A 12,990-nucleotide genomic window follows, 5' to 3' on the forward strand; every position below is an offset into this window, starting at 1 on the left:
CCCCCCCCCCTTTTTTTATCTAGTATGGTGTATCTGAATATGACATCCTCCAGTTGCAGTTTTGGAGTGGCACCCGACACTGACAAAAGATGCCGCGAGCAAGTGGGGCTATACTAACCCAGGTACAACCAAATTAGGAAGGGCCACTAAGCTTGAACAAAGACACTCCCTCACCAGAACAGGAATTGGCCTCCCTGGTGCAGTATTCAGCCACAACCTCCCCAAAAATATCTACGATTAACTCATGGCCCTCAGTCCCCAGCAGCTGTGGAGCACCTGTCCAAAGCGGCAGTCAGACCTGTAATGCAGCAGAGGGTGCTAAGAATTTCTGGGTCCAGACAGGCTGCAAATGGAAACCGAATCTGTCAACCTTTAATTGCCGAACTCTGTTGAGTGAGGCTAACTTAGCAGTTCTGTTTGAGGAACTATCAGATATTGTTTGGGATATTATTGGCCCTAGCGAGATTAGAAGAAGTTGTGAGGCTTATACACTGCTGAGTAATGGCCATCTCCTCTGCTGTAGAGATTTCCCAGATGAGAAGCAGTACAGGGTAGGATTCCTAATTCATAAGGACATAGCGGGCAACATTGACGAATTCTACAGCATTAATGAGAGGGTAGCAGTAGTGGTAATCAAACTTACTAAGAGGTATAGATTAACAGTAGTACAAGCCTACACTCCAACATCCAGTCACGACGATGAGGAAGTAGATCAGTTTTATGAAGATGTTGAATTAGCGATGAGAAAAGTGCAAACTCGGTATACAGTATTAATGTGTGACTTCAATGCAAAAGTGGGGAAAAAGCAGGCGGGTGAACAGGCAATTGGCAACTACGGCGTCGATTCTAGAAACGCTAGAGTAGAGGTGCTGGTAGAATTCGCAGAAAGAAATAAACTGAGAATAATGAACACCTTTTTCAGGAAGCATAGCAACAGAAAGTGGAGGGAGAGCCCTAATGGTGAAACAAGAAATGAAATTGATTTCATACTTTCTGCCGATCCCAGCATAGTGCAGGATGTAGAAGTGATAGGTAGGGTAAAGTGCAGTGATCATAGGTTAGTGAGGGCTAGGATTCACCTCAATTTGAAGAGAGAAAGAGTAAAATTGGTCAAGAAGAAACAGGTTAATTTAGAGGCAGAAAGGGTAAAAGAAGACAAATTTAGGTTGGTACTTGCAATCAATTTGCAGCCTTAGAACAGAGAGATGATGATGATGACATAGAGTTAATGAAACTGTAACGAGGCTGCCTTCAGAGTCAGCAACTGAAGTGGGATGCAAGACACCAAGGCATACAGTAGGCAAGCTTTCCCAAATAATAAAGGACCTCATAAAGAAATGACGAAGAATGAAAGTCTCCAATTCAAGAGATAAGATAGAATTCGCACAACTGTTAAAACTGATCAACAAGGCAAAAATAACTGATATTCGAAATGATGACATGAGAAAGACTGAGGAAGTCTGAAATCAATGAGAAGGGAAACTTGGCATAGGACAAACCAAGATGTATGCAGTGAAAGATAAAAGCAGGGGTAATATCATCAGCAATCTCGAAGGTATAATAAATGCAGCGGAAGAATTCTATACTGACCTGTACAGTACCCAGAGGACTTAAGTGTACTCTATTCGAAATAATAGTGAACAGTATACAGAAACTATTCCTATAACTAGAGATGAGGTCAGAAGGGCCTTGCAAGACATGAAACAGGGAAAAGCGGCAGGAGAAGATGGAATAACAGCCGATTTAATCAAAGATGGAGGAGACATAATGCTTGAAAAACTGGCGGCTCTCTATACAATATGTCTATCAACTGCAAGGGTTTCAGAAAACAGGAAGAATGCAAACATTATACTAATCCACAAAAAGGGAGACATTAAACAACTCAAATATTATAGGCCTATTAGCTTACCCCCCCAGTATTATATAAAATATTTACCAAAATAATCTCCAATAGGATAAGGGCAACGCTGGACTTTAGTCAACCAATGGAACAGGTGGGCTTCAGGAAGGGATTCTCTACAATGGATCACATCCATGTCATTATTCAGGTTATCAAGAAATCTGCAGAGTACAATAAGCCTCTTATATGGCTTTCATAGATTATGAAAAGGCATTTGATTCAGTAGAGATACCAGCAGTCTTAGAGTCATTGCACAATCAAGGTGTACAGACCACTTATGTAGATACCTTGGAAAATATCTACAGAGATTCCACAGCTACCTTAATTCTACACAAGAAAAGTAGGGAGATACCTATAAAGAACGGGGTCAGACAAGGGGGCACAATCTCTCCAATGCTATTCACTGCGTGCTCGGAAGAAATATTCAAGCTATTAAACTGGGAAGGTTTAGGAGCAAGGATAGACGGCAAATACCTCAGCAACGTTCAGTTTGCTGATGACATTGTTCTATTCAGCAACACTGCAGACGAGTTACAACAGATGATTGAGGACCTTAACAGAGAGAGGGTAAGAGCGGGGTTGAAGGTTAATATGCAGAAGACAAGGATAATGATGAACAACTGGGCAAGGGAACAAGAATTCAGGATTGCCAGTCAGCCTCTAGAGTCTGTGAAGGAGTACGTCTACCTAGGTCAACTAATCACAGGGAACCCTGACAATGAGAAGGAAATTCATAGAAGAATAAAACTGGGTTGGATCGCATATGGCAGACATAGTGAGCTCCCGACTCGAAGCTTACCGTTATCATTGAAAAGGAAGGTATACAATCGGTGCATTTTACTGGTGATGACATATGGGGCAGAGACTTGGAGACTGACAAAGAAGCTTGAGAACAAGTTAAGGACCACGCAAAGAGCGATGGAAGGAAGAATGTTAGGCCTAATGTTAACAGACAGAAAGAGGGCGGTTTGGAACAGAGAGCAAATGGGAATAGCTGATATTCTAATTGACACTAAAACAAAAAATATGGAGCTGGGCAGGCTATGTAATGTGTAGGCTAGATAACCGTTGCACTATTAGGATTACAGAATGGGTGCCAAAAGAAGGGAAGCGCAGTAGAGGACGACAGAAGACTACGTGGTGCGAAGAAATTAGGAAATTTGCAGTGCTAGTTGGAATTGGTTGGCACAGGACAGGGGTAAGTGGAGATTGCGGGGAGAGGCCTTCGTCCTGCAGTGGACATAAAATAGGCTTATGATGGTGATGATGTTAAGCTGGAACCGTCGTATACACCTGGCACTCCTATTCATGCGACTGTCAGCAAAAGGCCTAACAAAGCCCAAACTAGTGAGTCTTCCTTTGCCGTAGTCACTTCTGCATACCTGGTGAAGAAGCGCCCCTGCATGGTCAGGAGCGAGCCCCCAATGACATGGTCCTGGATGAGGCCACTGAGCGGCGTGCCGTCCTTGGGCACTAGGTACTGCCGGTTGACACTGGCCACCTCAGTGGCCTCGGCCTGCGCCAGGGGACTTTGTGGCAGGTGTGCGTTCATCTCGTCTCCGTCAAAGTCGGCATTGTAGCACTTGCAGTTGGCATAGTGCAGCCGTAGGGTCCGCTCCCCGGGCAGCACGCGTGCCTGCAACAGAGCTTCTGTCAGCACCCCACCTCCAAATACTAGTCCGCGACAAACAGAGAGTTGGGTTCACCTGCACAAACTCCCTTGTGGCTCATGCTTACAGCTTATGCTGTAAGCAGCTTACATGTAGTGGGAAACTCTGGAATAATTTTGGCCACCTGGGGCTCTTTGATGGGCACCTAAATCTAAGTACACAAGCATTTTGCCATAGCCACTAGATTACCGTGGCAGGTTACAAATGCAAGATCTGCCCTGTTGCTATTCAAACTATAAACCCGTCCCTGCAGCAAGGCTGTACTATCCAAGCTGTGCCAAACCCACTTATAACAATACTGGTTTAAACCATGCATCGAATATAAACATGAGCAGCTGATGCACCGTACACTTCTGTATATGTTTATGGCACTTACTACGATGTTCGCCTGCTGCATTATCAGTTACAAGTAAATCTGGCTACCAGGTGCATGTGCCAAAAACAAGAAAGAATGCAAAATTTTTAAAAAGGAAAGATTGCAAACCGCCAGCATGGCGCAACTTTTCACCATACCTGCCTTCGTGCCATACCGCAGCGCAGGTGGGACATTAAACTTTCGTTTTCAGCTCGCTTCAGCACTTCCGAAGCAGCTGATGTGGCTGCTGTGTTCACGTGATTCCTCATGCCACGTCACGCCGACGGTGGCGGCAGCTTTTCCAGTGGTGGAACTCGCCCCCAATATAGCGTGGCACGTGCAAAGGAGACGCTGATGCCAAGAAAAACACTGACAAAGAAGAAGCTCCATGTCACCTATCAAGCGTACCATTTGTTTGTTTGTTTTTCACATTCCTTGCCATGGACACTGCAACTGCCTCACTTAACGTGGACACCTCAACTATTCTAAAGTGCAAGCGCGTGTCAAAGATGTCATCTGAAAAGTGGGACCATGTGGCAGAGGTTACATTTCTCTGCCCAAGTAGCTGATATGACCACAGAAAGAAGTGCCAAAGAAAGAAGAGCCATGCGAAGGAAGAGACACACCTCTGTTGCTAGGCGACACTTGTCTGGGCGCAGTACGCACTCGCAAAACCTTTGGGCGTCCCCCTCCAGCACAGTCTTGGGTTTTCCGCACCCATGCAGCACAGCATCCGCTTTCTATGCCATGTCGTCTGCTAGCCAAACTGTTCTGGCTGCCGTAAAGGATACACGGAAATCTAAAAATCCCCAGATTTCGGAAAATTCGTTTGTATGTAATACTGAGGCATTGTTAACATGCCATGAAAACTGAATAAAGATCGCTATCCTGAAGTTTGTAGTACTGATATATTTTTACATTGATACTATGAGCAGTCAGCAGGGGATTTCTGAAAAGTTCATTCATATGAAAAGTTTCTGAATGTAGTGTTCATAGTAACAAGGTTTCACTGTACTTGTTTGTCCCCTCTGCTTTCTTTTTTGCAACCTGAGCTGGTATTTCGTAGCGATGCCTTTTCCGATGCTAATGCCTTTTCCAATGCTAATGCTTTTGCCTTTCCCCACTTTTCATGTTCATAAGTGGCCGCGTTATACTCCTCACCCTGAGTGAAGTGCCACTTTACCACTCATGAACATGAAAAGCAGCAAGAAGCATTAGCAACGAGAAAAGGCATCACTAGAAATTCGTGGCCCTGGTTATAACATTTATTGGTTAAAACAATGGGTCACCCTTGGCACTTGAATATTGTTATAGGTGGGTTCAACTACACAGCTAACTCATGGACAACTTTCCGCACCAAAGAAGAGAAAGCTGCAAGGGCAGAGCTTCTGCACAGGCATTACTGCTCCAAGCACTGGTCTGGCAGAGTTTTTAGCCCATGCCAGACACCTAGGACTAAGTTGTATACGGAAACGCATTAAAAGCAATTGTATTTTGCCATTGATAATACCAAGGAGAAAGGAGCCAGTCCCTCTTGCACAGAGTTAATCTGCGATTAGGTATTGCATGCAACCCATTCGTCATTTCTTGTCACAACTGAAAACTACCAACACCTACTCCCATCATGTGTTATGCAAGGAAACCAACCTTCAAATGTGAGAGCCATGCAGAAAAGACAAACATCAGGAGAGTCGAGTATCTTTCCACATGTAAAGATGAGTGGTGTATTTTATGATCTAGTTTAATTAGAGGTGTGTGAATATCAATTTTTTTATTTTCATAGCAATTTCAATTAATAAAACCCAAGTGCGAATCGAATTGTGTGTTTTTAAAATATTTTTTTTGAATATAAATATTACTGGTTTTGCAAAAATGTAATTGTTTTCGCAAACGTGGAGCTGCCGTTGTGTTAGGGAAACATGCTCGTCTTGCACTTCAGAGACCTGTGTTCATTTCCGACCCAGAACAAAACGTACATTTTCTTTTCAAGGCCATTAATTTACTTTGTTTACAAGAATTTCCCTGAAAATTTTGACATCAATCTGAGCATTTTTATGTGTTTTTGCTCTTTGTGCCGTTGACCATTTTTGGTAACCTTGCTCGGTCACACCGCCACCAACAGATTTTCACATAATGGGGCATGTACAGTAAAACCTCGTTAAACTGTACCCGCTTATACAGTAGTTTTGTTTTAAAAGTAGTAAAGTCAAATCTCCAACTCACCGGCCATTGAACATAATGTGTTTTGTATCCGCATAAACCGTACCAGCTTATTGTGTACGCATCGGCTAAAACATAGCGTTTACACTTTTCGTAGCGCAAACACGGCGGTGCGTCGTCTCCATCGCGCGGCCCGGCAGAACAACAAGCCTCAGAAATCAGAACAGCCTCCAAGCACCCTGTGCGTTTGTGTGTGCAGCCACATCAACATCATTTCGGCGCCGTGCCAGAGAGATGCCAGAGAGGGTTGTGGCATCGTGCAAGCAAGAACTCGCGTCATGCCGAAGCTCGGATAAAAAAAAAAAGACACCGAGTGCTCAGCACAGAAGAAAAATTAGATATTGCCTGTGCTATTGAACGTGACACGAAGAAGTCGGCGCTGGCACGCGACAGGGATCTGCTGTTGACTACGGTGTGTGGCATTTTGAATGCGAAGAAGTAGCTCGGCAGCGCTGCTGCAACTGCGAAGAGATGTCAGCTACGAGGTTCGACTTTTCGCCATCGTTGCCTCTGCTGTTGCCAAAGTGTCAACTAGCGACAGTGGTGAGGACGGCATGGAAAGTGACAGCATGGGCAATCTAGGCCCGACAGTGGCAGAAGCTGCGCGTCATGTCAGCCTCATGAATGCAATCGTCACGACGAGAACAGCACCCGGGAATAAAAAAGACGCCCCGGGACTTCGGCAGCACTGCTGCACGCGTGCACGGAGAATACGTAATGCCAACGAGGAATCTGCCATGCCAGTGTTTGCCGAGAAAAGGGGGCTGGCTGAAAAGCTGGCACACACACAGCTTCAGTAAGTTTGAGGCCGCTGTCGTCGTGCTAGGCTGCCGCGGCATCCAACGAAAATAACACTTTTGTCGCGCCAAGTGAATAAACACTGCATGTTTTTTTCCCCTTTCATCGCACTCTCTCCGAGTTCCGTTTTCAACAGGTAAGTGGGCGATCTCATGCTAATTCGGTTAAACAGTACGACCGTTTAGTACGTACTTTTTCCGAGCTCCAGCCAACTACGGTTTAACGAGGTTTCACTGTAATGCTTTCAAATTAAATTATACTTTATTTCACCTCTCAAAAAGAGAGAAACAAAGAGTGGGTGGCATATTAAAACAAGCAAGTTCGTTGCACAATAAATAACGTACATGAAAATTGTGCTTTGTAGTGAACAAAACTCTCAAGTACAACACTTGTTTGACAGTACCATAACTTCAGCTATCTGATGTTGTCCCAAAGGAAGGATAAATGCTCGACATGTTTGGGGAGCAGCGACATACGTCGCCCACCAATGGAAGATTTGTCCAGTATATTGGACAATGAAGCACAGCGCGCCACGGCTGTCAAAACAGATTTTTCCTCATAGACAGGGCTTTTCCAGCTGCTACTATGACCCGTGCTGTTTTTTATTGACTGCAGTCAAAGTCGCTCTGTTGCTCGCGTTTCCAGGAGAGTTGAAAATGGTGGGACTGAGCACAGACTAAGACGGCTGCTGCCTAAGAAGTGAAGTTGTATGTTTTTTCGCATGTGATAAAACACATTTAGGCCTTGGTTTGTGTTGGTAAGAACTCAAGGAACACAGAGAAACGCGTATTTGAGCTACCAATGCAGTAGTTCTCCCGAGTGCGTGACATGTTTTACAATGTCCAATATATTGGACATTGGGTCACAATGACAAAAAAAAATACGACAGTACACATATGCACTCTGTTGGAACTACTTAGCAAATAAGAAATATTTGGTTGCAATTACCTGCAATTACGAACTGTCTCAGCAAAGTTGAGACAGTGCATGCCTCGAAAACCCAACCCCGATGCCCTAAAAAATTTTGTGCTCGTGACGCCAAATGGCCTTTTGGATTTTGAAAGGACTGAAGTCTGCTTTGTATCAAGGAAGTTCTGGAATAGGAGAGTCAGCTGTGCTCAGGCTTGCAACCAATCTCGCTCCTGGAACACACCTCTTTTTTGACAGATACTTAGCGGCTGGTCCGGTACTTTATAAATTGGCAGTGAAGGACACATCTGGTACTAGACCAGTGAAGAACAATCGAATTCCAAAAGGTGAAAACCTGTCTAGCGAAAGTCTGCACACATCGAAAGTCCGCATACATCTCTGCACACATCGGAGATGGTGTGAAGAGATGAAGGGGAAATATTCTTGTTAGGTGGTACGACGACAAAGCCAGTGAAGTGACAGTGAAAACTACTGCTGGTTGAAGTCATTCCACAGTGCTCACATGAAAGGAGCCTTTACATAAGCTTTCGCTGTTGAGGACATGTCCGGGTTCCTTGGTGTTGAAATTTTCCTTGCTTTTTGTAAAGCCAGGTTTATAATTCCATCTACCATTGAAGCATCTGGTGGTACTCATCTACTTTAAAATTAGGATCTAAAACATGGCCAAGCTTCTTACTTGGTGAAATTTGCTTTTTGGAAACAGTGTCTTTAGTAACTTAGCCAGAGTAGTAGCAGACACTGAGGTTGCCACCTTGTGGCTGATGCTTTATAGATGCATGAAGAGACAGCACAGTTTGGGTACATGAGCTGATGGTGTCCGGTTGCCATAAGCACCAGCAGTGCTTATAGTAGAAACTGTAACTATCTGCATCGAAACTTGCGTGATACAGATCTGTAACGACTGGCTTGACATATGTGCCACAACTCTACTTCTTTCATCTGCTACCATGTGCCATATGGGTGAATTTTCCAGGATTAAAATCAGTTGAAAACCAGTGTCCGTCCGCCCTGTCTTCTCTTTTACCAACTGATCTTATCTGTTTCTTCCAAAGCGCCGCTAATGCATAGTCACCAGCAGTGTCTTCTGCTTACTTTTTATATGCTTCACTGCACAGCAAATGTGCTTTGCCGCCTAACATGGCTGTACTGTGGCGAAGCTGACAAAGAACTGCCAAAGCAATTTTTGTAGATTGGAATATTTCGAAGTGTCTTTCGGATCAGGTCGAACACAAACTGATTAACCGATTTGAATCGAATATTCAAAGTTTTGAGTATTTGCACAACATTTTTTTATGTAAGTACTGAAGTAAACACAATGTTTACGTTACCAGTTCCCCAGCTTAGCCAAACAAATGATAATGTGGGACTATTTGCTTATTTTCAGAAGCTCTATCATGCAAACGCGTGCTTCGCATCCATAGCAATCTCTTCAGTGCCACAGAAAGTTGTCCGCAAGTACCATGGTTATTCGAATATAAGGCAACGTTTTTTTCCCAGAATGCTATGCTTCGAAGTCAATCCTCGACTTATATGTGAATTTTGCCTTTAGTTGTGGCTTCACGGCAGTGAGAATTTCTTTTTATAGTGTGCGGGATAGTATATAGTTTATATAGGTATATAGGATAGATAGCTTATAGTATAGCGGGATCTTTGTCTGATAGTGTGGTTTTAAGGCAGTACGCTCCATGATACCGTGAAGCCACACCATAAAGGGAAATGCACACTGCCGTGATGCCACACCTAAAGGCAAAATTCTAATAAAACTCGCCACTCCACGTTTAAAGCTTCCTTCCCCCTTATTTCATGGTCACCATTTCACATTTTGGTTGTTTTACTAATTCAGCATTTCAAGCAAACACCGTCGAGTCTGAATAGTCTGTCGGCTACTCCATATTAGTGTGCATACTTCAGTTATCTTTATTGGGCCCACAACTGCACCATCGCCTTAAATCATGACTGCCTTATAATCGAATAAATACGTCATGACAAGCTATACACAGCTAACAGTCACGAGTGTTCGTTCTTGTGTTCTTCGCTTGTCCCAGTTTTTCTATCCCTGTTTCACTATGAAGGTATCATTTCAACTAGCTCACGCCCAAACCCTACCGAGTTGCCCAATTGTGGTTCCAAAGTTCCGGGCACAAAAGTTAGCCCAAAGCTGCTTCAACTGCATACAAAAATATATTCATTCTCTGAATTCTGGAGTTTTACATGTTGAAACCACAATCTCACTATGAGGCAAGCAGCGGTAGGGGGACTCCAGATTCATTCTGGCCATCCGAGGTACACGGCCACTGCAGCGGGGAATCGAACCCGCAACCTCGAGGCTCCACAGCGTAGCGCATGCAGGACCAGGCCGTTTCTGCATGGGCAATTATGCAGGAAGCACTGACCCTGTGCGCCATGATGCTGGGCTTGTGCAGTGTCGGCTGCCGGTTCAGGAGCAGCATGTCACCAGATCGCAGGTGCCGATGCACGGTTTTGCAGCGGCGCAGCATGTGCTGGTGTGCCTCCGTCGGAGTCAGCAGCTGCTTGGCCACTGCCTCCCGCCGCGTACGGTTGGTCGGGTCCAGTCGCATCACAACGCCATCCTCCCGTTCCACCAGCAGCGCCCTGTTAATAATAATAAAAATAATAATAATAATAATAATAATAATGTTTATTAGACGACAACAGCAGCACACGAAAACAAGTCTGACAATTCTAGACGAGGGCTTGAGGCGCAGTGCTCGGCAGCTGGAAACACGAAAACACAGTCAACAAAAATTGATATGCTATAATAACAGATTTGAATGCAATAAGCTTTAAAAGGTTTTTTTTCTCACAGCTTTGAGACCATTCATGGAGAACATCCCTACAGGCAAGTTAAAAAGGAGGGTAGTATTCGCGAATATGCTTCTCGAACCTGGCGCACAGACAAGCAGCACATTATATACTTAGGAGTATGCTATCTGCCTTCATATTGGTCGTGGACATGGTGACTTGATAAAGTACAAAAGACGAGCAATTTTTCAAATTTCGGAACAAGCATGTTTTATACAAGTGTTCTAGGAAATATCAGTGTCGAAAAAGCTAGTGATGGCATTCGGAAGAGCGAGGATAGTAAACATGGCAGGGCTTTCTTTTGGTCCCTAAGTTGTAAGCACCGTGAGCTATGATGAGCCCAGAGTTTCCTACAAAGACCCCTGGAGGACAACTTGGCACGAGTGCCGACGAGAGCTACAAGTGTGGCCATTTAGCCAGCATGAGAACGATGTGTTATATACCCGAAGCAAAGCTATTGTCATGAGTTTGCTTTGCTTTTATGCCAGTGACGATTTTTCACTTCATTATCACTTATCAACCCCACGCTACACCTACTCTATATGAAAAAAATGCTGTATCTAAAATTTCTTGAATCTTCTCATTAATTCCTATACCGAAAGAGTCTTGGACTAATCAGATTGCATGCACTCTGATTAACGTGACATATGAAAGAACACTCAAATTACTTTTAAGAGACCGTGGTGGCTAAACACATGTGCCCCACATTAGTGTGTTCAATGGAACTTAATGTTCAATGGTAAATCCGTTTATAACGTATCGATATGTCAGCTTCAAATCCACATGACACAAGTCCCAATTGTTACTTAAGGGAGGACACTGCTACTGAAATAAGGTTCATAATTCATTTCATCAATATTAATGAAACTTTCCACTCCTATTAGGATTTTCGTGCTGATTTCAAATATTTAATTAGTTTTGATGTAGGTCAATTAGTTCCTACGATAGTTAACACTTCACTTCCACTGCTTAAGGCCACAATGAAAAATAAATGGCACAAGAAAAAATTATTTGTAAGGCATGGTTAGATAGCATAAAGAATAAGAAATAAAGAATAGCAAGCACTTTTTTTATCTGGCCATTAATAAATATTTTACAGCCCATTGAATACAAGCCCACAATATGTGGCAACCATGTGACAGAAAATGCAACAAAATAATTAATTTCCAAAGTGAAAACAAAAAAAGAACAGCTTGCTATACTTCATGGAGTATACATTAGGCTCCGTTCTGCAAAAGAAACTTAGTTCTTTCTGTTGTTGAGATATCAAGGCCTGAATATTACATGGAGCCCAAAATTTGTGTTTTGAGAAAAGTACAAAAGACAAACAGCATTAAATATGAGGAAATATAGCATCCAGAACAACCATTGTTGATATTCGCTATAGAGAGAGTAAACAATTTTATTTGTAAAAAAAGTAAGAGTGTGGGAGGGACCCTTAGTCTGGGGTCCCTAGAACGATCTCAACAACAGCACGGGCCCGTTGAACTAGAGCCCGGCAGCCCTCGGGAGGCTGAGGGCATCTTTCCACAGCTCTTTGGTGTGGATGGTGTGCAAGATAACTAACAGGGGAGGGAATAATTTTGTGGTGCACTCCACCGTGACATGGAACGATGTGGGAGGAGCTGCCACAGCCCGAGCACGAGTCTGCATAGCGGTCAGCTCTGGACGCATGAAGCTTTCAGGACATATCCAATCTTCTCCACTGCTTCAAATATGCAATTAGATTTCTTTCGAGGTCAATAAAAAAGAAGCAGTTGCAATTCTTCTGGTGTTCAAAAATTTGGGATGTGATTTGCAAAAAACGTACTGCAACAAGATAGCTAAAAGTAAGCAGGTATGTTCCTGGATGTTCAAATACTGCAAGTTAGCATTTTTATATTTGTATATGTATTTTAGGCAAAGTTATGAAATTCTAATGTTGTAGCTTTACAAATGTGAATTCTTGCCGGCAAGTTCTACAGGATTTCAAAATATTTAAGTGTCCTAAGACATTATATCACAGTTTTTGTGCACTCTCTGACTAGCCAGTATTCAAGGGAAGAAAGGATGATGAGAATTGAATGTGTAGAAGGGACACAGTGCAGATCCCAAAATATGAAACTTTAAAAAAGCTTTACTCAAGAAAACTCAAAAACTAAAAAAGGAAAAAACTGGGAAAATATATATTTCAAGCTTCACAACCGAGAAATAGTAATCACAATATATGTAGGTAATTAAAAACACAGAATTCTTCCATTGATGTTGACATTACGCGCACATATAGGCTCATAACAGAATCTGGAATGCACCAA

At 43.3% G+C, this 12,990-nt stretch overlaps 1 protein-coding gene across 1 annotated transcript in view; it reads right to left on the reverse strand.

The window, feature by feature from the left end:
• The window catches only part of Polr1A (RNA polymerase I subunit RpI1), a 329,206-nt gene that overhangs the window by 206,334 nt on the left and 109,882 nt on the right, over positions 1 to 12,990 (reverse strand). Inside the window, exons 9-10 of the mRNA XM_050167857.3 lie at positions 10,267 to 10,486; positions 3,283 to 3,536 (exon numbers count right to left, since the gene is read on the reverse strand). Coding sequence (XP_050023814.2) covers positions 3,283 to 3,536; positions 10,267 to 10,486 — 474 coding nt within the window. The remainder of the gene's footprint in view (positions 1 to 3,282; positions 3,537 to 10,266; positions 10,487 to 12,990) is intronic.

Source organism: Dermacentor andersoni, chromosome 11, assembly GCF_023375885.2.
Source record: "Dermacentor andersoni chromosome 11, qqDerAnde1_hic_scaffold, whole genome shotgun sequence".
NCBI lineage: Eukaryota > Metazoa > Arthropoda > Arachnida > Ixodida > Ixodidae > Dermacentor > Dermacentor andersoni.